The sequence below is a fragment of the Meles meles genome, chromosome X, assembly GCF_922984935.1.
Source record: "Meles meles chromosome X, mMelMel3.1 paternal haplotype, whole genome shotgun sequence".
NCBI lineage: Eukaryota > Metazoa > Chordata > Mammalia > Carnivora > Mustelidae > Meles > Meles meles.
The window spans coordinates 127364770-127389881 of record NC_060087.1 but is presented as its reverse complement, the minus strand read 5'-3'; the positions used below and the strand labels follow the sequence as shown (position 1 = coordinate 127389881).

At 43.7% G+C, this 25112-nt stretch overlaps 1 protein-coding gene across 1 annotated transcript in view; it reads right to left on the bottom strand.

The window, feature by feature from the left end:
* Positions 1-201: 201 nt before the first annotated feature.
* The window catches only part of AFF2 (AF4/FMR2 family member 2), a 492304-nt gene continuing 467393 nt past the window's right edge, over positions 202-25112 (bottom strand). Inside the window, exons 13-20 of the mRNA XM_045994381.1 lie at positions 22334-22629; positions 21497-21560; positions 18657-18793; positions 13948-14019; positions 13526-13619; positions 11057-11109; positions 5642-5832; positions 202-1483 (exon numbers count right to left, since the gene is read on the bottom strand). Coding sequence (XP_045850337.1) covers positions 1362-1483; positions 5642-5832; positions 11057-11109; positions 13526-13619; positions 13948-14019; positions 18657-18793; positions 21497-21560; positions 22334-22629 — 1029 coding nt within the window. The 3' untranslated portion in view covers positions 202-1361. The remainder of the gene's footprint in view (positions 1484-5641; positions 5833-11056; positions 11110-13525; positions 13620-13947; positions 14020-18656; positions 18794-21496; positions 21561-22333; positions 22630-25112) is intronic.

Genomic DNA, 25112 nt, shown 5'->3' with positions numbered 1-25112 from the left:
GAAGAAGAAAAGGGAAGGAAGAGGAGGGAGAGGAGGAGGAGGAGGAGGAGGAGGAAGAAGAAGAAGAAGAAGAAGAAGAAGAAGAAGAAGAAGAAGAAGAAGAAGAAGAAGAAGAAGAAGAAGAAGAAGAAGAAGAAGAAGGAGAAGAAGGAGGAGGAGGAGGAGGAGGGGGAAGAGGAGGGGGAAGAGGAGGAAGAAGAAGAAGAGGAGGAGGAGGAGGGGGAGGAAGAGGAGGGCGAGGAAGAGAAGGAGAAACACTGTGAACTAGAAAATGTGGATTATAATTAGAAGCAAACTGTATATTTTAACACCTAGGTAGTGATAACTTGAATTTGTTTTCTGAGATTTGAGCAAAATACAATAAAAATATCCTTCCAGCAACGGACCTGCCTACCAGCTGCAAGAGGCAGAGGTATGAGTTCCTTGGACATTTCCAGACTTCTAATCTCTCATCTCTAAAACTGGAGTGCAGTATTTTGGTTCCTAGGGTGTACACCCATTTAACTGCCACTCAGAAGGAGAGCTTTACACAAAGAGAATCCCAGGTGAGGATTTATGCTTCAGATCAGGGAGTTAAAAAATATTCAATGCCAGCTGATGCCTTAAAGTTGTCAAAATAAATGTTGCCACTTCATCTCATTAACATTTTAAAAATAAGGCATCAGGGAAGGGATGCCAGCAAGAAAGTCCTCTGGTTGTATGTAGTATTGGTTTGAGAGTGGCAATGCTATGCTTGTTTATTTTCTTAATACTCTTGATTTTATGATGTGGCTACAACATCTAACCAGTGGGTTGACAATGAAAATTCTCACCTGAAGACTGAGTCTGTGGGAACCACAAAATTATAACAATGGATTCTGAAATATGTTTTTTTTCTGGACATAAGAGTACAGTTTGGGGAATAGCTATTGTGGAAAATTTGAATCTTTGTAGGTCCTTTGAGTCTAAATATATATGTGTATATATATATATATATATGTGTATATATATATATATATGTGACATTTCATTTCATTTCTCAGGAACGTGTTATCATCACAAGTACTTCCCATTTTTTGTTTTGGGTAGTGTGGGCTTAAAACAATACTGTAGGGACTGTATCATTGTATCAAACACAAAGGATGGTGGGATCTGAGAAATGCATATAAAATACTGAAAAATGACTAAAGCAATAAAACATACTGCTCTCAAGTTGTAGTGTCCACTTACAATGACTTCTGTTTTTCACAGATATCAAAAGAAGCGTAAAAACAAACATAAGCAAAGAGAACTTTCCCAAGTGAGTGGAGTTCCACCAGTGACCATTGGTGCTCTGGTAGAGGTAGAGTGATGGGTGGTGATGCTGGAGGTGGGGGCCCCCACTACAACAAATGGGCATCGATGCGCAGCCAACACAGTCCCTGGCGAACGTAGCGAACGAGGTTGGTCATGCTGCTGTGCTGGGTCAGGGGCCCCATCAGTGTGTCCAGATCGCCGAAGAATTCTGAAAATCAGAGCAGACCTTGGTCGGGCCTTTGAAGATCATCACAGAAATACACGCCAGATTGCTTCAGCTGCCTTCACATGATAACACAACCACGTGGACACTGGGAAAATTTTCATTGTTTATTCACTCATTCCAGAAAAACTTATAGACTAGGTGCTAGGGGACCAAAGCTCCATATGCATAGGAGGCATGATTATTTTAATCTTTACGTAGATCCAAACATTCTGCAGCATAAATAATGTTTGTATTACTGTGATTCATAAATCAGAAATCAATTTAAATCTGTTGATCCATAGTAAGTTTTTGCAAATCACTATATATTCTTTCCAATAGTGGATTCTATAAGTATATTGTAATCCTGTGGAGATTTGTGAGGTCTGTGTGTGCATGCATGCACACACACATCATAACAGTATATATAAAAATGTATTGTCTATGTTCATATAATAAAGATGTATAACACAGACACTTTAAAATATACACATAAATTACATATCTAAAAAAGTATTTAAATATATTTTAACATTGCATAGAGAATTTGTATTTTTAGATATTATAAATTAATATTTAGAAAGACTTTCAGATATACAAAATGGTAGCGAGCCATGGTCGATAGGACATTGGACTGTTTGCCATTCTATGAGTTACCGAACTGAAAGTATTCTCTTTTCCCTTTGTCTTAAATGAACTGAGTTTACAGATTTTTCTTGGCATGGTGCAGACATAGCCAGTGAACCTGGACAGCAACTACAGGCATCAGCAGCTAATGCTAAATAAACGTCTAGAAGACATCTGATTCAGTAAGTCTTATTACCAATTCCTTTAGGGAAGGGAAATGACCTGCAAATATCTGTTGTGAACAACTCCCTCCTTGCTGCGAAGGACATGGATGAAAATGCTACCCAGGCTGGTTCCCCTCTAGCTGATCTGGAGAAGGGGCAGTGCTGAGGCCACATTGCTAACCAGTGGGGCTGGGGTTTGGGACAGTCTGCTTTGGACTGGGGAGGGCGTATGTGGAAAAGACTATGTGATGCCTAGAAAAGAATCGAGGCATCCCCTTTTCATATATGCATTTATTTGTTCACCATTGTGTTGATCTTGGTTATGGGAGGGCTCTCTTTATCAGCTCCCAACAGAGGAGGGAGGCCTAACTGTGAGGACATCCCGCCTGTTTCAGTTGGTGGTGAAGAATCTGGCAGCGGTGGGGACAGTGTTTACTGAAGTCTACCTTAAGGGGGCTGGGATGCTCCATGTGCTTGACTGACCCGCAGATGGTATTGCCCAAAAGAGCGCACTGTTTCTTCATGTTATATATAACATATGGGCTCCTTCTCTAGGTATTGACTTCATTTGATTATATGATACTTTTAAACCTGTACTATGCAATAAAAGTAATTTCTGCTGAAAAAGGAGTAAATTGGGGCGCCTGGGTGGCTCAGTGGGTTAAAGCCTCTGCCTTCGGCTCAGGTCATGATCTCAGGGTCCTGGGATTGAGCCTCGCATCGGACTCTCTGCTCAGCGGGGAGCCTGCTTCCTCCTCTCTCTCTGCCTGCCTCTCTGCCTAGTTGTGATTTCTCTCTGTCAAATAAATAAAATATTAAAAAAAAGAAAAAGGAGTAAATTATTTTTGGCACCTGAAATACTTTCTTATGTGACCCAATATTAAGGGGAATTCTAAAGGATCTAGGTGCTGCTGAATGAACGTGAGCCGCCGGTGAGCCAGAACGCCCCACTGGGTGTTCTGTGCACAACCCACTGTGGCCTTCCTAACTAGATACCCAGGTCACAATTTTAAAAAATATTTAAATTTTAAACATTTTTTATTTGATTTTTATTTGTCTAAAGATTTTATTAATTTATTGGAAAGAGAGAGCATAAGAGAGAGAGGGAGAAATCGCAAGCGGGAAGGAGAGGCAGGGGGAGAAGCAGGGGGAGAAGCAGGCTCTTCACTGAGCAGGGAGTCCCATGTGAGTCCCACAATGTGGGACTCAATCACAGGTCCCTGGAATCATGACCTGAGCTGAAGGCCAACGCCTAACGACTGAGCCACCCAGGCACCCCCAGATCACCCTTCTAAAGAGCAGTTTTGAGTAAGCAGCTGGGGAGGTAGGGAATAAGGCTTCTAGACGAAAGGCCAGGGGGCAGCTTTACCCTCATTGGCTGAGTTTAGGACCAGAGTCCTCTGCCTGAACCTGCACATGTGGGCAGGTATGGAGCAGGGTGGGGGAGTGCAAGGACATGGTTGTCCCCAGTCAGGAGGGTAGTTCTTCAGTTCCCAGCTCTAGGTGGACCAGGCAGATGGGGAAGTCTCTCTGATTCTAAGCAGACTGCAGAGCTGTTCTGATTATTAGGTGGGGAACTTAAAAACTCCTGACACACTGTGCCAAAGATAAGATTAGCTCCTTTTCCCTTGGATATCAGCACAGCCAGCACATAGCTCCTGGAAAGTTCTGTGGTTAATTTTGAAGGAATTACCTTAACAGATTTTGAAAATAGATGCAATTATGATGGAAATCCATAAATATTGAACTGCCCTCCAGTTACCAATACAAAATAAAAGAGAAGAGTGGAGGCCCACAGGCTAGGCAAGTCTTAAGATGCTTATGCTTTCACTTGCAATTCTAGAACTTTTGGATGGACATGACCATCTGGGCCAGTTGTCCTTGGATTTTCAGAAGCTTAGAGAAGTAGAGAAGTGGAGAATTGCCCATCACTCGGGTAACTGAGGGCAGAAGTTCACTGAAGTTCTCTGAGGACCTCTTATGAATCTCATTCTCTAGATGGGCAGTATAGCTAGTGGTTTAGAGTTCTAGATTCAATTCCTGCTTCTAGCGTTAAGAGCTGTGATGTCAGAGGTGAGTTTCTTAATCTCACTTCACTTATCTACAAAACAGAGACAAATGAGGCAACATACATTACTATATCCATTACAGAAATGGAAGTTAGGAAGCGGCTCAGATATTTAAGTAATTTGCTTGAGGTTGCCCAGCACTGCATGACCCAGACAGGATTCCAACTTAAATGATCAGGCTTCAAAATCAGCACCCTTCCCAGTTACCAGCAAATATTTATTTTCTTACTCCATATTATTACATATCTATATGACTCTTCTGTGGCTATCAGAGCACATTCCATCACCTGAGACTTCAACCCACAGCCTGGCTATCAACTTACACTGACCCCTGGGGTTATTTGCACATATCAGTTACAATGGTAACTGGGAAGAAATCAGGCCACAATTTCTGCATGCCAGATACTGTACTATTTGCCGTATCATTTGCTGACTCATCTATCCCTGTCCTGACCAGACAGTTCTGCTCCTCTAAACTGCTGGGGCCCCTCTTTGCCAGAATCAGCCAAGCTGAATGAATGGCCAGGGCCATTCTGTAGTCTGGCCATTCTGGCCAGGGCCAGACTGTAGTCTGTTTGTGCATCCCTCCTTCATGAGCATAGTGAGGCTTCTCTGTGAACCCAGGCAATAGCCAGGGTCACAAGATGGAGGCAGGAGTTGCCAGAGACCACTGACTCACTCTCTGATGAAGCAGGGTCCTCCCTGCATTGGTTCTGTAGCAAACCCCATGTGTTACCACGAACAGGACCCCGATCCTTCATCCCAGCTGTCAGTGTATGAAAAATACCTGCTGAGCTTTGGCCTTTGCTTCTGAACACAAGCTGTATTACCACGTGCTCACTGGAGCTGATAGTTGTAATGAAAGTAGTAGGCCCTAAATTCAACCTCAACTCTCCAAAAAAAGAAAAACAAAACAAAACAAAACAAAAAAAAACCCCAAAAGATTAAAGTTGACACACAGGGGCCAACGGGATCTTAATTAATTTGCAAATCATTCTTTTTTCCTTCACCTCTGTTTCTCGGTGCCCATCCTTACCATAGATGGTAAATCTGAAATGGTCGTTTGCCAACATTCACAGTTCAGATGAGTTTAATCTTTGAAGGAGAAAAAAATAAAATCCCAGGCTTTGTTCACTCTCTCAGCAAAAAGATTTGTTACTGTGTCCTCCCTGAGTTAACCTCTTTCCTCTACATCTTGGAAATTAGAGAGACAGGAAAATAAGGCACCATGGAAAACTCAAGTGCATCTATGCACCGTTAACCCTACTATGGCCAATGAGCATGGGCAGAGGGGGTAAGCATACCTTTGTTCTCTCTCGTCAGTTTGTCGGCCATGTCCCAGTGTTCGTAGCCCCGTAACACGTTGCTGGTGATGTTGACATGGCTGGCCGCCATGTGGTGAATGCGCTGGGGGATGGTGACCGGGCCGTTGTTACAGCTTCCCATTGCATTAATGGGAGAGACATTGTTGAGAGACACTGGGGATGGAGTGTTCCTGGGGGAAGGGGAAGAGACAACCTGGTGAGGCTGGTCGCAAAGAGTGACCGCAGCCTTCGAGGACTTCCCTCCTATGCTGAGACCTCAGGAGAAGGTCACTGACACATGAAGTTTAGCGTGGTGAGCATATATGAAGCCCAGCTTCAGTGAAGCTTGCTCTCAGAGGACATTCTGTGGCTTCTGCCAACACGTTCGTTTTCTCTAGAAGCCCCAGAGTAGAAAGAGCTTGTTTATTATCACCGCATTCCGGCCTTGTCTGACCAACACATGCAGGACTACAGGGCCAAGCTCTAGAATGAGCCATGCTTCTCCTTTTCTAACTCAGTTGAACACTGATGTCTCACTGCCTCTGAAAACCCCGTGTGACTCCATCCACACTGCTTCTTTTGTTTTAAGGTATCGGGGGGAGCTGGGTGAATCTTTTGCTGGCATTCATTCTCTCCACACATATAGATCTTATTTTGAATATATATAACAAGTATTGTGATGTTTCAGAGAAAGATGCTGCTCAGAGCTGTGATGATTTCTCTACCTGCTGCCAGAATGGCTACTGGCAGCTAGGAAAGGCTTGATGGGCAATACTGGGCCATTATCAAAGTGTTTTGTGGAAACTACAATGACAATTTGCTCCAAATACAGTCACCACAATAAACAAAGTACAATTCTTGAAAGCCCCCCAAGGAAGCTATTAGGGAGAAGGAAAAGTATTAGGGAAGGAGAAGTATTAGGGAAGCTGGAAAAAATAAGTTTCTGACTATCTCTTCAAGGTTATTGAAGACATGATACAGAGATGGCTGTTAATTGCTGACCATTCACTTGCATGCTGTTCATGAAGAAAAGTCTCTGCAGGTCCTACTTTGGGCAGATCCAATGTCTGGATATAGATTTTGGTTCAGTTCCTTAACGTCAGCAACAAGGAGTCCCCTGCAGTCCACACAGAGCAGGGAGGGCCGGGGTGTCTTCCTATGACTGTGAGCAAACTCCATACCCTTCCCCCAGCCTTCCTATCCTCCTTCACCGAGACTTGCAAGGACTGCCCTGTGGTGTCCCAATGTACCACTTTGTTACAGTAAAACATTTGAGGGAGAGTAGAAGAAATGGGGAAAGTTGGGTTTAGGCCTCCTCTTCCTTCCTCCAAGCACAATGAGCAGATCATCAAGGCAGCCTCTCGCTCCCCCTCACCATTCCTAGCCCTAGCTCCTGGCAACTCTAGGTTTCCAGGGTGGCTGTTTGTGTTCCTCAGAACCGATCTGTGCTCACAGAGCAGATGTGCACCCTGACAGGTACCATGAACACAGGATTTGAGACAGTGGTTGGAGTGCTGCTAACTCAATTCAGGGGCAACTCAAACAGATATGCTTGGCTCAAGACTCATGCAAGTTGTGTCAGGCCCTATGAGTGCTCTGGTTCATTTCTGGAAACAGAGCATATCTTCTGATATATTATAGTAAGAGGAGGAAAGGGGATCCTCACACTCACTCTGCACTTGTGTGAAAGTGTGGTGTGTGGTGAGAGGGTGTGAAAGTTTTTGTGCTCTATTTCTAATTTCTGAGACCTTCTAACACTTCTTGGTGGAAAGATTTATTCTCAAGACAGGGGTGGAGTGGCTCCTTTCTAAGCTAAAGAGCCTAATCACAGAAGGGTAACTAATGATTTAAAAAAAAGCCACCCCAAAACACACACACACATACACACACACACACACACACAGGCAGTGAATGCTGGATTTCTTTGTTTTGGTTGCTTGCAAATGCTATTTTCTTTTCTCTAAGTAGTGGTCATTAATTATTCAATGCCAAATTAAGGCAAGAAGAGAGTATGTCTTCATTTGTAATCTCTGGAGAAAATGCACAAATCTGTCAGGTGTCTCAAATGCTGAAAGGGGAAGCATGTCATTCTGGGAACAGAGAATGTACTGAAATCCCAGGAAACTTGTATTCTAACCCTGGCCCTGCCCTGAATTTCTGTGTGCTCCAGGCATGTCCCTTCCTTCCCCTTGCTGAGCCTTTCCTTGACTGAAAGAAAAGGGTGGATTCAATGATTTCCAATCATGTCCAGAAGTCACAAAGGGAAACACACCACCTCTGCTTACTTTGTACATCTTGAAAAGGCCTTTTGAGCTTACAACATCAAAATGCTAATTTAAGGGTTTTCTTTGCCTCTTATTGTCAACTTTTTTGTAAACAATCAGTAGTGGATTCAAGGGAAGCTAGGGCAAGAGTTTGCATTTGGTCATGGTGGATCTTACACGAGGCTCTAGGAATGACCTCCCGATTAGTGTATCTGCAGGCCACATTGTACTGATGAAAGAATTCCAACCTGCCTAAGGAAGGTTGTGACTCTGGCTACAAGGGCACAATGCAACACTCATCTTGGGGGGCCAAATACAGTATTTGCTCCAAATACAGTCACCACCTGGCTTTCCACACTGCTTGGAGTTCCTTGTCCTGTTTTCTTTCTGTGGGTCTACTTGTAGATCTTGTCTTTCTCTTCATACTTGCAGGACACATGCAAATGAGGATATACACACAGGCACACACTTCCCACTGCTTTCACCATTAGCACACTGGTCCAATCCATTTCTCAGCCACACTTACCCCCTTGTTGTTCATCAGACTCATTAGGCACACCCTACATTGGAAGGTGGTTGTTGTCCTTCTGCTTGGAATGAACTTCTCCTAGGTATCTATATGGACTGTTCTCCACCATCCTTCTCTAACATCCCAATTCAAGATGAGTGTCCTGCTCCCCACATAATCCCCAGCCAACCTTTCTATCTCCCTTCCTGGTTTCCATTTGTTCTATGACCTTTACCACCATTTAGCAAAACCCATAGTTTTTTTCTGTTTCTCTCTAATAGAAGGTGACTCAAGGAGGGCAGGGATTTCTGTCTATGTCTATACCCAGAATCTAGAACAGTGCCTGGTGCACATACTATGTACTTAATGAATATTAGTTAAATAAATGAATGAACTGTCTTCTAGCCATCCCTCTGTCATTATTTAGTATCCACTACATGGAAGAGGCTCTGGATAGGGTAGAAGCACAGCATATAGCACAAGGATGGGGGTGTGTCTGTCAAGTGCCCAGCAGAGTGTCTCATCCATAGTACACACTCAGCAAATAGGTGGTAAATGAAATAATGAATAGCCCCTTATTAGGAAGAGCGAATGGTCGAGTAGGGGAAAAGACCCATGAGTTTCTGACAAGCTAGAATAAGTGCCGAAGGTGAAGTATACACCCAGTGCTGTGGAAGTTCTAGGGGTGGGACAGTGTATGCTTTCCAGCTCAAATGGTAAAGTTACCATATGCCAAACATGGTGATCAGATATTACCTCTAAGCCTCAGAAAAAAGTCTGCTAAACCCTGTTCAGTACTAAGCGGATTGTTCTTCTCCTTCCAACTGCTTCTTTGCAATTTTCTCCCCCAGCCCTCATGGTCAGGGGTTGTTGCTTCTGGAAGGTGCCTGTTGGGGCCCTGTGTGGTGCCAGCCACCCTTGTGTGTTGGGGAAAGCAGGCTATGGTCTTGCTTGTATAGAAGATGCCCTCTGTGATCATCCAGGGAAGACCAAGCTTGTCTTTTCTTGGGCTTCCATAGACCTTTGTACACATCTGTCACCTCCCTCCACTGGACTGTGTGCTTCTGGAGTACAGGAATCCTGTCAAAGTCAGGTGTGCCTCTCATGTGGAAATGCATCTGAGGTGTTTGCTGAATGAATGGGAGGCAACCCCTGGGTTAACCTTTGGAGTTACTTCCTTCAAAATCTCTCTGGCCCACCAAAGGGAGTGAGCTTTCTTCACACAGACGCTGCCTAAAACATCCTTTCAGGAGGCTTTTAATGTGACTTCACAAGCTTAGGATGCATTCCAGTTCTTTCGTTTCAGAATTAAAAGAAAAAAAATCCTAGAAATCCTTTAATGGCTGCTTACCTGAACTTGCCCTCACTCTACTCTGTGTTCAGAGAAAATAGCTTTCCCTGGGCCTTTCAATGGTTATTTTTATTTTCTCAACTTCTAGCGAGAAGCAATCTTTTGCTTTAGTTCATCAACATAAAAGTAAGACTTAATCAACAATTTAAAGGGTACTTCCTTTCAATACAGTAATTGAGATAATGCAGAGTTTTTAATGGGTCTTTTCCCTCACTCTGAATGTTTTTATGATCTCGAAGTCAAGTTCGTGTTCCACTGCTTGGAGAGTTCGCTTTGTAGATATTTATAAAGTGTCAAAAGGAGACTATCATACTCTGGAAGGAAATGTATGGGCCAGAGACATAAGAATTTTGAAACAATGAGAAATGGAAAAAGCAGGTCTTTGCCAAACCCTGGGTCCACAGTCATGGAGTTTCCCTTCCCAGTGGTGGTGGCAAGTGGGCCTGGGGTGGTGAGGGAGGGACTGGAATCAGAAGGAACACTGATGCTCAAGCACAGAAGGGCAGACATGGAGCCAGGTCACTGCAGGGACAGAACTGGGCTTCCAAATCTCCCTCTTAGCAGGAATGGCTCTTTGCAGGGGCCTCAGATGCCAAGAGGTCCAGCTCTTTCCTTTTAGAGCTGGAGAAACGTGTCCAGTGTGGGGGAGGGACCCCTGTGCCCTGCCCACCAGCCTTGCCCCTCCCTGAGACCCCTTGGGATCTTGGGACAGCCTCAGAAGCCAGTGGGTGCTCTTCCAACTCTGAGCAGAGGAGAGATTGGGGGATTCCGCTGAGCCTTAGATCAGCAGTAGAATGGATGCTTTTATGTATTTTAGGTCAGGGTGTTTTAGTATTAACATAAAAATCACCATGAAGGCTCAGATAATTGTCTAAGTGCCTTCACATTCTCAACACTATTATGCCTTTGGTTTTATTAAACGGCACTTAGTATGTATCAATGAATATTTCACTGGTCTTTCATTACCAAGTGAATCATTGAAAAATCACTGCTGTGGAGGTAACTTTACCCTGCCTCCCTTGAAATGGCATGGTGCTTGCCATCTCATTAACAGATATTTTTTATGGTCACAATTTGGCTTAAAGATCAAATAGTTGAAGAAATTTGGAATTACATCCCATTAAACTTTTCTGTCTTGCCCTTAGCTGAAACTGGACCAGAATTTCATGTGCACAAAAACTCTAGCCTCAGGACTGACCTTCGCTCCTGAGTTGTTGATACAAACTATTTGGGGGGGGGGGATCTCTTAAATCGCTGAGTTTCTGAAAAAGCAATTTTCATAAGATACTTACTTTCCATTGCCTACCCAGGGAGATGGTATCTGAGCGACTTTTGAGGCATTTTGCTAAAAAAGAGAGAGAGAGAGGGAAATAAGGACATCTATTTTGTGTTTTATTAATTCAGAAACAGATGGAAGTGTGATTTCGAGTACATTAATATTGATTGCAGCATTTCGGGATGCCTCCTGTTCTGTTCGCAGAGCTGGGATGTTAAGTGCACGTCAGCACACCACGACGCACACTCGATGAAAATAGCTGGGTAGGATAATTAGCGGGCTCCAATCAGGACCATGCAAGTCACTTGATGAAAGATCTTATATACTAAAAGGCCCAGTGAAATCAGACTCAGTTCTCCAAGAAGTGGCTTAATTATCCTCATCTGAAATTTATTCTGAAAAACAAGCTCTTCAGAGTACTGGCAAGCCTTTCACCTTTAGCTCCCATGGCAAACTTTTTCCTGGGATGCAACGTGGGCTGTAATTTCTGACTTCCCAGGAATGGGCCAGGACTGAGCAGAGTGACAGGCAAATCCCTGTTTAGCAATGCCACTGATCCGGGGGTGCATTGCCATGGACCACCAGGGATCCTTTGTCCCTCTGAATGGAACTGGGCTGGTTTCAAAAATGGGCCTCCTGCATTTGAGAGGGCCACACACCTTTAGAGCATTCAACACCGCCACATTAGGACAGCAGTCCAACTCACCACAGTGACATTACTGGGTCAGAGCCCAAAGTGCACAGGACTAGCCCCCAGCCCCCAGCCTGACTCAGGCTGGCCTTCTCTGGCAAAGACCAAGGTTATGTTCCTCCCTGCCTCTTGGGTTGCAGCCCAGCCCCCCTTGCAAATGAGGTGCTAGGGAGAGTCAGGCATTTTCAGGAGCCCAGGCTGGCAACACTTCTCTGGAGCATGGAGGGAGACCTGCATCTAAGGTGTGTTCTGCAAACTCCAGTTTTTCATCTAAAAGCAGCTCAGCATCCTGCCTTAACAGTGAGTTATTCAACATCTGTTTGGCATTTTTACCGTGCCCTGAACACCACAAAGAACAGGCCAAAGAGGACAGATACTAGAGCTGTGGCTCTCTAAGCATAAGCCCAAGACCAGCAGTGGCAACAGGATCCCCTGGGAACTCATTACACGTGCCGGCTCTCCAGCCCTGTCCCAGACCTCCAGTAGTGGACTCTTAGAATGGGACCCTGGACTCAGGGTTCATGAGCTCCCCAGGGCCTCCAGATGCCCACTCAGGTTTGAAAGCCACCTTTCTGTGGCACAGGTGGAGAGCAGAGATGTGGGGGGGGGGGCGATGGGCAGCTGCTGCATTTGATGCATCACCCCTACATGAGCACCAGCTTCATGGAATTGTGGCCACACCAGGGAGTAGCTGGTGAATGTGATCTTTTCCTATAGCCATGCCCCATGCCACGTACTGCACTTGGGAGACCAATGTGAGGATCATGGTTCAATTCATCTCAGACAACTGCTTTGGTGCAATTTAGCTAAGCAGTCTCATGCACATGGCAGAAATCATCATCATCATCATCATCATCATCATCATCATCATCATCATCATCCTTTTCCTTTAAGACATGAACAACAGGGGCCTTGAGCGTTTTCAAATCTAAATCATGACCAGTGCGGGGGATGGGGGTCGGCTGCAAATGAAGCAAAGCTTCGGAGACCATGAAGCCAATCAGTGGCCAGTTTTTATCTGGGCTCAGTCCCAAGTTTTGGCATTCTTTTGCAGTTAAAATTCCTTCCTTCCTTCCTTTCTTTTCTTTTTCTTTCTTTTTCCTTTCCTTTCCTTCCCTTTCTTTTTCTTTCCCTTCCTTTCCTTTTTTGCTTGTGAATTAAAATTTCCAGTTCCCTAGACCATGGATTTCTTTATTTGTTTGTGTGCTAGTTTATTTTGGTAACCAGAGCAATCAGTTGTTTTGTTTTCTTTATTATTTAATTAATCAATTAATCAATTAATTTTGATCAGTAGTTTTCAAGTGCAACCACTGCCCTCTAAGGCTACCCATGGCTAAAGGGCTCCTACAGGAATGGCTATCCCCCTAGAGCCCAAGGTGGCTGCAGCGACTTCTCCCACTGTTGAGACATTTCTGGGCTGGTTGCTCACTTCACGGGAGACAGGCCATGACCACGGACACAACCTCTGTCCCCTGTTGTGTCCCTACTGTGCAGGGCAGGGGAAGAAGGCAGCAGCATTACCCTGACTACAACCAGGAAGATGTCAAAGGCCATTTGGCCAGTCCAGAAGGTCATCAAGGGATTGCAATACTGCACCTTCTCTCCCAGATATCAAATCAAACGTGAGCTCTCTGCTGAGCCCCGAGGGAGAGAGGAAGGAGGGCCATGGCTGGCTGGGATGACAGAGGCTAAGCCTGTTGCAGCAACAACCTTGACATTTAATCACATGGTTGCCATGTCTCATTAGTGATTATGTCCACCTGGTACTTATGAATTATACAAAATAAGGATTACCTTAAAATATTCCATCAGTGATCTTGAGTACTTCATAGCATGGTCCTTCTTCAGCTTGAACATCCGCAAGTAGAGAAGTGATAAACACCGGTAGCTGTGGCGAGGAGGAAAGGATTATGTTAATGCAACAAAAATGCTGATTCACAGGCTGTGCTCCCTCCCCTATAGTTACTGAGAGCCAGAAGTAAAAAAAGGAAAATGCTTCAAAGAGAAGGGGTAAGCATTAAAATCCCATCTTGATAAGGGTATAAATTAGGAGAGTAAATGTTTAGTCAGTGACTGAAGAAATCCATTAGTTATCCTTTAATAGTTTAATGGAAAACAAGAATAATGATCTGGGGTAAGCAGCTTAAGTCGATTTGGAGTTTTCAAATCCTTCTGTGACATTTCAGCTGCTTCCTCGCAACCTCTGTGAGACTTACCATAATACCGCCAGCTTTTTGTCCCCATCCGAAGCCAAGGGGCTTGCAAAGTTCTTCAGTCTCATCGCATACCTTTGAAGAGAAAGGACAAGCTCAAGTGCCATCCACATGACCCTTCAGAGAGTCTAGAAGTCATTGCTATTCCCATCGCCTGAACGCCTTAGTGCCACATTTGCTCGGGGTGGGAGGAAAATGTAGGTCAGGTGGGCAGGAACATGTGTTCCTGGAAACATGTGTGAAGTGATGATCCAAAGAGTGGCGTACAGAAGTCAGCCCTGGAGAGGTCAGCTAAATGTGGAGCCCACCTTCTAGGACAGTGCTGTGGAACTACCATCATGTGGCAAAATCCTCAAAAAGAACGAATGCTTGCCATCGGCAACAACGTGGATGGAACAAGAGCATGTCACGCTAAGTGAACTAAATCAGTCAGTGGAGGACAAATACTGCATGATCTCACTCATACGTGGAATTTAAGAAACAAAACAAAGAAGCAAAGGCAGAAAAAAAGGAAGACAAATTCAGAAACATACTCTTAACTCCATGTCTTAACTCAACTCTAGAGAACAAACTGATGGTGACGTGGGCGGGTTGGGGAGAGTGGGGTTGGGGGGAACCAGGTGATGGGGATTAAGGAGTGCACCTGTTGTGATGAGGACCTGGGGGATGAATGGAAGTGCTGAATCACTGTATCATACACCTGATAGAATACTGTATGTTAACTAACTGAAATTTAAATAAAAACAAACAAACAAAAAAACCCATGCTGGCCACAGACTGTCCTGAGGATCACTCTAGCTAACCGGCATGACTGGTCTGCGAAGATAGGCGGCCACAGATGTCCATCTCAGTTGAGTTCATGACAGACAAGATAAATAATACACGACTCTGTCTGACATAGGCATGGGGAGCCCACAATCACAGAGTTAAAAAGGTCTTTTCTAATGGCTCAGGTTTTGAAGATATTCCTATAGAAAGTGGTTTTATTTTTTTAAGAGGAAGGTCAATTTCACAGCATTTGCCAGTCTAAGAATGCTTAATTTATGGTGCTTGTATATTTTGTCTTTCCATTCTCTTTAATTGTTACTGTTCCACATTGCAGTGATCAAAGGTGGAACGGTTCTCATTTTTTTCTTCTAGCTGAGCACATCCCATTCTGGGCATTTAGACTCTTGAAAATCAATTCATTGCATAAAATCATTGTCTGAGCTTTAATGCAATTTCACAGGTACCTGTGGAGGAATAAGTAATGGAGTTCAGCATTGCAAAAGGAAGTGGAAGTGTGCAGGCACCCAGGGCTCGTTCTTATTTATGAGAAGGTGATGGAGAGCCTGCACCATGACTCCCTATTTTTAACAGCCTCCCCAGAACACCAAGTACCCCGGGGCTTGCCCCCTAAGAGCAGGCACCCTGTCTCCTGGTTATAGCTCCACTTATATGAAGGAATATTTTCCAGCAAAAGGACCTATGAACTGGATGTGGGTCCCTTCTGTTGCCATATTAAGCGAAAGGATTTTTATTATGTAATAAATCAAACTGTCTTTGACAGTTGGATCACTGAAATGTCAAGTCATTTTGATGCCCCACTTGTTTGCAGAAATACATTTCTACTGCAGATTCTCAGGGCTCAGAGCTGCTATAATTGCTTGAAGGAAGAAAACTGGGCTCTCTCTGTGGCCAGCATACTGCCAGAGAGTGATAAAAATCTCTCCATCACATATTATGCCACTAAAAATCATGTTCATATTAGTTACCCTCTAATTGCAACCACTTTTTGGAGTGGCTCATGGAACTTCAGTTGCCTCAAGGGACCAGAAGACTTAAATTGTTTTAGCCCATTTTATTCCCAACTGAAATTTTCTTTAAAAAAAAAAAAATATATATATATATATATATACACACACTCCCATATATATACCCACACATGCTCTATAGAAAATACAAAATCTGTACATGTAAACAGAGGGCACACGAAGGGGTGCATGTGAAACTCTGAAAGAAGTCCATGGATTTTGTCAGTGTCACTGTCTTGTTTGTGATACTGTTGGGGAAAACTGGCACGGGGCCACAGGAACTTTCCTGATCATTTCTTACAACTGCTCGGGAATCAACAATTAAGATAAAGTTTCAAAGTGAACGTCCATACATTCTCCCCTGTAAATAATAATGGAAAAAGGAGTGTTTTCTAATGGGAATAAGTGTTACTCCAAAACTCGCACTGCATTTTTACCGGAAACGAAATACGATCCTCTGCTTTTGTATCTTTAAGAAAGCATGTGTTTTCCTAAAAGAAAATGAAGAAGAAAGAAAAATACAGAGAGATGGGAAACACCCATCATTTCCCCTACTGCAGCTGGGATCTCATTTCCCTTCCCGCATGGTCTACAGGCAAAAACATGTTTTTCGTGGCCAGAAATGTAGTGTGTATATAATTCTGCAGTTACATAGTCTCCATCATTGCTGATATTCACTGGCTGCAAAGAATTCTGTTGAGTGTACTACAGTGTAATTACTTACTCTTCTGTGATTGATTATTTGGTTTGCTTCTAATTGTGTGCTATAATATATGCCAAACTTAACACCATACAGATAACTTGCTCTACTCTCACAATTACTTTTTTCAGTACAGGAAATTCACATTTCCAGAAGTTGAATTACTGGCTGAAAAAATATGAATGCTCATTTGTAAAGGTTTTCCTCCATAATACCAAATTTCCCTCACTTTATAATGATCAGTTTCCATTCCTACCACCAGCAAAGGTGAGGCCTAGGTCACCATTATTTGGCACATTTCTACGTGTGTGTATCTAAACACTAGGTATTAATATTTTTTGTATTTTCTTACTAATTTAAAATGTGTCTTTAAAAAAAAAGTTTGCATGTTTGGATGGATAGAGAACATGAATTTTCTCTGTGTTTGTTCACTAATGCTGCCCCTTGATTTTTAATTTTTTTTTTTTTTTTTTTATGGAGTTCTCATTTTATTTATTTTTTCAGCGTAACAGTATTCATTCTTTTTGCACAACACCCAGTGCTCCATGCAAAACGTGCCCTCTCCATTACCCACCACCTGTTCCCCCAACCTCCCACCCCTGACCCTTCAAAACCCTCAGGTTGCCCCAACCTCCCACCTCTGACCCTTCAAAACCCTCAGGTTGTTTTTCAGAGTCCATAGTCTCTTATGGTTCGCTTCCCCTCCCCAATGTCCATAGCCGGTGGGATTGGGGGAGGGGGAGCGGGCTATGATTTTTAATTTTTGCCAGAAATTTCATTCCAGGCATCTTTGAAAATCACTGGTGGCCTCAAATACACTGAGAAGTCAATTTCCTGTTAAAACCTACAGAATGGCGGTGGTAGCTTTCACAGAGCAGAAAGCAGGTCTGAGAGATAGATGCCTTACATGCTTCTCTGAACAGAGGAAAGCCAAAGGTGGCTGCCTGGCAAGGTGAGGCTGCTTTCCTCATAAACCCCCTCCTTTAGTGACTTGAACTTCCTTTTCTGATTCTATGGAAGCACGGTTTTTTTTTAAATAATACTTTGCATTCTTTTGATCTTTTGGAAGACTTTGCTGGGTAAATATGCATGCTCAGTGTGTCCAATGTTTGTCTGAAGGTTTAATTACAAGGGTCTTCGATTTGTAACAGTAAAAGCGAGGCCTGGCATTATCAATTAATCAAATAGAGGTGACCTGAATAGAAAGGACTTATCAGGTGAGGAACTGGTCACTCAAACAAAAGCAATTATTTAGTCCATCCAGCAAATGATGGTGCTGTTCAATCATTTTACAAATATCTGCACATTGCTGGAAAATACAACAGTGGGCATTTCTTCTCTTTCCACTTCTTCCAGGAATTTTTCTGATTACCCACAAATTCTACTCCACCAAGAACAAGGGCAGGCCAGGAAATTTCATTTCAAATGCAAATGAGACCAATAATCTGTGCAGTTAATATACTGGTTCCTATTCCCATCTTCTGATCTTTACCCCTCCCCCTCCTACAACTTTGTCTGTTTCCTTGAAGTTACAGACCCAGGGGAAGTTCAGGCATACCTGCTGCCCTCAAGCCAACTTTGTGTAGGAACAGTGGCCCCTTCTTTTCAACAACCAATGCAGAAATTCTGAGAAAACATGGTTTATAACAGAAATCTTGATAGTGCCACCTTCCTTGAATTATAAAACTGCACTTTGAAAAGACAAGTGTCAATACCAAATGGTGAAATTATTATACTTTACTTCCACCCACTACGTTTCCATTTTAATTTTATGAATACTGCAAATTATAACACTCACGTTACAACCTCTGAAGGGGATAATTTATAGAAGTAGTGTCCATCAATTATAAATTTCCATGACATTAATAAAATGGCAAGAACTAATTACAATGACTTCTAAGAAGAAGATGTGTAGGACAAACCATTAGTAGGAGGAAATGATATTTTTTTAAAAAACATAGCAGCTTTGGGGCGCCTGGGTGGCTCAGTGGGTTAAAGCCTCTGCCTTCGGCTCAGGTCATGATCCCAGGGTCCTGGGATCGAGCCCCGCATCGGGCTCTCTGCTCCGCGGGGAGCCTACTTCCTCCTCTCTCTCTGCCTGCCTCTCTGCCTAGTTGTGATTTCTCTCTGTCAAATAAATAAAATATAAAAAAAACCATAACAACTTCTAATTACGACTGAGATGAGCTTAGACAGATGGCTGCAGAGAGGCCATTAACCTGAGGAGCTCCACGGTCTCGGAGTACATGGTATAGGGAGACTTGGCTTCTAGAGGGTCACGCTCCATCGCATTGCCACATTCGGTGAAGGACAAGGCTGCGTCGGCATAATTCACGGCTTTGCCAAATTTCTCAAACTGAAACAAGAAGATGACTCGTCAACAGCATATTGCCTCTTTTCTCCCCTATATAAAGGAGCGGGTCTCAACCCCAGGGCCATTTTGCACCCCTATCCCCAGGGAATTGACTAGACAGGGCCTTGGAGCATCTTATGGATAGAGCTTGCCCTGAAACTCTGCTTTTCATAAGACTCATGGGCAACTTCCCTATACAGTATTTGGGATCACATCAACCCCATCCCCAGGGGAAGAGTAACAAATTGATGCTATTGTCATGGAAAATGTGAAGCTTCTGGTGTGACTGTTGACAAGAATCATATCACTTTCATTGTAAATGATGGCCTGAAATAGTGTGTCAAAAAGCCAAAAAATATAGCACTACTAAATATTTTAGTTTAGTAAAATTTTATTGCAAAAGGTTTTAGCCCTGATAATGGTCATGATTAAACTGACTCAGACATACTGATTTCTATTTTATGTATAATGAATATTATGTATGACACTTTTATAGTGAGTATTTTATAACAGTATTTAATGTTTTCAATTTTTGATAGCTGGATGTAAGAATTCCACTAACACGAGATTTTATGTAAAAAGAGCCAATATAATGCAGATTTAGCTATTTTAATTTTCTTGTATACCTTTTATCAAAATATTTTCTTGCAGTTGTGAAGGTTTCAATTCTCAAAATGGCAGAGTAGCTGTCTCTGGAAAAGGATTAAGTACAACTATAAAATGATGAGTTACAGGTCCTACAGAACCACTGTTATAAATAACTTTTTACAATAAATGTTCTGAAGTTTCCTCACTGTGAGCTGTTATGGAAGAATATTGGTTTCAACCATGTTCAAAGCGATTTTATGAAAACCTATGTGTGTGTATGTAAACTATCTCCTCCTTCTCATGCCTCACCTGATTATTTCCTTAGGTAATCTGGCTCTGACTAACTCTCTTGTGGGGAAATTCTTCTTTACATCTTGATTTTTCAAAGTGATTTCTCATTCAAAAACCCACAGCAGGAAGGCTTCTTAAAGATCTCCTAGACCAAACCTCTCTTTTTCCAAAAGGAGAGACTGAAAAGTCCAGAGAGACGATTACATGGTCATTGTGCCACTTTGTGGCCAGGTCCTACCTTGGTCCCAGGCCTCAGTTTCCCTATCCATAAACCAAAGGGTTCAAACAACAGGGGGCCTCTGGGTCTGGCACAGACATGACCCTAGCAAAGATATCTTCCTCTAAATGAGTGTCTCTCAACCTTTGTTTCCATCATCACTACCTCTCCCCTGAACCTTGTGGAAGTTGTTTGAGGTATTTTTTTTCACACACCTCCACCAAAACATAAAGACCAAAAGTATGCTCAGCATCTCTTCATGACCTGTGGACTAGAGGGTCATGCACCATTCCAATGTCTGACTTTTTTTTTTTTTTGACTTTTTTACTTTATCCCCCAAACTGGGTTTTGCCCCCAAGGGGGGTTGGAGTCTCATCAAATGAAAATGCATTTTCTAAATGGCTTAGACAAAAAGTGATTTGGGGGATACACATAAACACAGCTCTGGAAGGTACAGAGTTATGTTGGCTCTCTCTCTCTCTCTCTCTCTCTCTCTATATATATATATATATAATCTGTGGCTCTGATTTTTCTCAGTTCCTCCAAACCTCTCCTACATGGTCCCACTCCATGAGCCCATGAGTCTTTTCAGCATCTCCAGTGGAGCGGGTACCCAGCCGGCCTGGTCATTTTTGTCTGCAGAGGCAGGGGACAATAGCTTTCAAAGGAGTGCTCCTGCCACAGAAAGGTTAGCCATAGACAATACCTGAGCAATTTGGACCACAGTGGGAAAATGACTGTCCAACATTGTGAACCAGTTAAGTCCTGGATAGACACACTGCCATGATGGAGGACACTGGGCTTTTTTTTTTTTTTTTAACATAATGGAGTTGAACTGAGGTCAGGACCCTGAACTGAAGCATTGCCCTTCTCTGGGGGCAGTAGACAGTGTTAATATCCATGCCCGGGTCCCTATCTCAGAAATTCTGATTCCATCTATCTGGGGTGAGGCTTAGGCATTGGGTTTGTTTTAAAGCTCCCTGAGTAATTGTGACATGTGGCTGAGACTCCCATTAGGAGGAGCAATCAAGACAACATGCTGAGATCATCGTTGGTCTCGGTGGCCAAGACCCTTGGAGGCAACGGGGCCATGTGTCCTCAGAACTCCGGATGACAGAACTTCCTTTCTCTGTGTGGGGTCCTAGCCTGGCTGTGGGCCTCACCTGGAAACATGTAATCAGTGCAGCATGGAGCTGCATTTTTTTCTACACACCTGGGTTTCTCAAAGCCATTTTTTGAGGCCACCTGACCAGCTGTCAACCACTTTGTCTCTGTCTACACCAGTTCTGATTTACTGAAACCAAAGGGATTTCCCACTTTCTCCAGGGCAGTTTCAAAAGTCATCTCGAATTCACTCAGAAGCCCACAACAGTATGTGGCATTTAAGTTGAGAAGTTAGGGCAAGGGGAAGAAGAACGAGAACATGAATAAGGGCAGGGCAACATGCTGCCAAGAGCTCGGGAATTCTGGTGTAACGAATGAATCAGCCCCAATCTGCCTATGTAGCATAGCAATGAGGCAGCTGGACTTATTGGTAAGATGACTTCTTTGTTTCCCTTCAAAACATGATACCGGAATGGGAGGGAAGCATAGCGAGGGGAAAAACCTACCAGCGCATCAGCTTTGTGCTTCAGCTTCTTAGCCTCTTGCATGTAATAATCAGCATTGTGAACCCTGAAGAAACAAAATGTGCTCCTTAAAGTTTCATCTTTTCCCCAAAAGACTGAAGAGCCACAAATAGTTTTGCTATAAATCCATGCCAATACAATGCCTTGGAGAAGGCAGGTGACCGCTAGCATTTGCAGTATAACCAACCTTGAAAGAAGCCCAGAAGTGGGATGTGAAGTGCACTGGGATCCATTATTGGCCCCTGCAACCCAATTATTTCACTGTCCAAACATCCTGTGGACCCCAACGAAACTAGCTGCTACTGGTGCTCTGTTCAATCTGAGGACATGGATAAGAAAGGGGGCCAAGGGGCACCTGGGTGGCTCAGGGGGTTATGCCTCTGCCTTCAGGTCAGGTCATGATCTCAGGGTCCTGGGATCAAGCCGCACATTGGGCTCTGTGCTCGCTGGGGAACCTGCTTCCCCCCATCTCTCTCTCTGCCTCTCTGCCAACTTATGATCTCTCTCTCTCTCTCTCTCTCTGTCAAATAAATAAATAAAATCTTAAAAAAAAAGAAAGAAATGGGACAAAAGCAACCTAGAATTAAGTACCTGTCTTTGGAAATGGTCCCAGAGCTCCATGATCAAAATGGGCCAATCCCATCTTGTTTCATTTATTCTTCTCCTATCTCAAAGACATTTCTTGGTGCAGACAGAGGATGGTGGGGATGAGGGGCCACCACTGAAGACTTACTTTGGTGCTAGAAAAGCCATCCTGCATGCACCCACCCCCATGCACCGCCCCCACACAATATCTATGATGATCTGGGAACAACATACGAGTCATCAAAAGTGAGCTTGGGTCTCCGGACATTGGCGGTGCTGCTGGACAGAAGAGGCAGGGCTGCCCAGGATGCCATCTCCAGGTGACTGCTATCCATGAGGCCCGTAGTGATGGTGGAGGTGATGGTGGAGATGGTTGTGGTAGTGGTTGTGGTAGTGGCTGTAGCCGTGGCAGTCGCAGTGGCCGTGACAGTGGCAGTGACAATGGCAGTAGCAGTGACAGTGGCAGTGGCAATAGCCGTGTTGGTAACCGTGATGGCAGCAGAGCTTGTCTTTTTTGGAATGTCTCCATCCTGGGGAAAAGGACAGACAGCTGCCATAAAGTCCAGCCTCTTAGAACATCTTTTCACATAGACTTTGAATGTCAAGCACAGTAGGAAACAAGGCAAAAGAAAGATAACAATGCACACAGCTTGAGAATAAACAGGTGATCCTGGTAGATCACCAGCGTTTGTTCCAGGATAATACCAATCATGAAGCTAGTCAGGTGCTGTGATTACGTAAGTCTCATTATCTCAACAAGACAGCCATCGGCAGATCTTGTAGGAAATGTGGGTGGGAAGAGGAAGAAGCGGGGAAGGAGGGAAAGACAAGAATGAGGAGGAAGGAGAATGAAGACAGCAAGAGTGAGCATGGGCGGGGAGATAGAGAAAGAGAGGTGATGCTGATATGAATATTTTTGATAAGGGAACAGCCCAAAAACTTTCACTAGGGTAAATAATGTACTCCAGTCACTCTGCAATCCAGTGCAGCAAACCAGGCCTTATACCCTGGAACCAAAGCTGAAGCTGCCCTTTTGTTCACTGAGGCCTTGACTGATGTCTGGCTAAGTGAATGTCACATGAATGCCTTCTCATTTTGAAGTCTTGAGGTGGTGAAAGCTCATTTTGACCAGATCAAAAACTAAATGAGCAAGAGACTTCTGGGTTTTACCCTGAACTGTCACTGCCATGGAAAGAGTGGAATCCAGCCAAAAAAAAGTAGGTGGAAAGATTTGTGCTTCTGTGACAGTATATGTCGTGAGACCACGGTAGACTTGGCCCTCCCTACCTGGCAATTGTGGCGTGATCTTGACTGTTCTACCTCTGACCATGTTTGCCATGGGACCTCCTCCTTCTTCTCCTTGTCTGAGTTGCTATCTCTCTAAGGTTGATGTCTCCCAAGTTTCATTCCTCAGGTCTCTTCTTTCCTGACCTTGACAGGATTTGCCAATCCCGTATGTGTTGGCATAGATTTGATAATATCTATATCACTGCCAAATGGAAACCTCAATCTTACCCTCTTTCTAAAGCTCCAAATGTGTGGTGATCACCTCTGGCTCATTATCACCAAGATGGCCATTAGCCCATCAAATTTCCCTGAAACCAAATTGATAACCAAACCCTCTTTCTGTTAATGGCAGCAATGGTCTTCCCTTATCACCAAGGCTGGATTTCTCCATGTCAGTAAGGGCACAGTGGTCATCCCTGGGCCAGGAGCATTGGAGCCAGTATACGCCCCACCTTGCCTTCCATCTGAGCTGCTCTGCTTTAATCAGCTTTATATGTTGAAGTGCTGTAAATTCTTCCATTTCAAAAAATGATAATGATCCTAAAACTCTTTTGAAAAGAGCTTCAAAAAAAAGTGAATTTCCCTGCTCTATTTCACCTTTAATATCTTCCTCTCCATTACCCTTATCCAATCCATCATAGAGTCCTATTCATTGCATCTCCCCACCATTTCTCAAATCTGTCCCTTCCTGCTCTGAAGCCTCCAATGCGGGCCCTCGTGGCTTCTGACCGAGACCATCAGCATCCCAGCTGGACCTCTGACCTCGGAGCCAGCTTTTCCAATCCATTTTCAACCTGCTGCTGGACCTTCTCCCACAAAGCTCCATGCATTTCACTGCCTTGAATCCAAATGCAAACCCAAGGCTGAGCTCCTTTGCTGGCCTGTGAGGTCCTCCCTAATCTGGCTTCTGCTTTCCTCTTGATCTCCTCCTCCTCAGTCCTATAAACCTTCCCCAGACTGGACACAACCTGCCTTCTTCAATTTCCTGCTTTGGTTCATGTGCAATCTTAGAGTTGAAAGAACCTTCCCTTCATTGCTTTTCCTTTTTCACCTGGTGAAAATTTGCTCTAATGTTTAATTTAAAAAAACCTGTGGTAAAATACATACAACTGGCTTCTTTCACTCAGCGTCAAGACCTCAAGGTTCAACCACATCATAGCACATGTCAGAATATCCTTCCCTTTTAAGGCTGAAGAATATTTCATTGTATGTACAGATCACATTTTGTTTAACCACATCCCTTCATTTCTAAACTGTTCTCACCTATTAAGACCCAGCTCAACAAATGCCTTCTCCTCCAGGAAAACCACCTATGTCTCCAGCCAGAGGGGTTTTAATCTTCCTTGGCACCTTCAGAGAACTGAAGTCTGTCTTAATCCCTCTCTATGACACCACCCACCAGGCATTTTATATTGTAGTTCTTTGAGCATGTGTCTCATTGTTTACCTCACACTGAGAGCTCTCTGAACACTGGTGCCTTCTCTGATTTCTGACATCACTACCCCACCCCATCCCCCCGCCCCACAGCCTTGTGCTTCCAATAATTTGCTGACTGCATGCACTCATACCTGCCTGAGTCAAGAGGGTCAGTTGCAAAATAGAAGCCAAATGTGAACATTCCTTATGTCCATGCAAGTCTATCTTTTCCACTCGACCCTGAATCTTCTGATTATCAAAACTTACAACCAAGAGCTCACTGGAAGAAATGTGGTGAGAGGCTACCCAT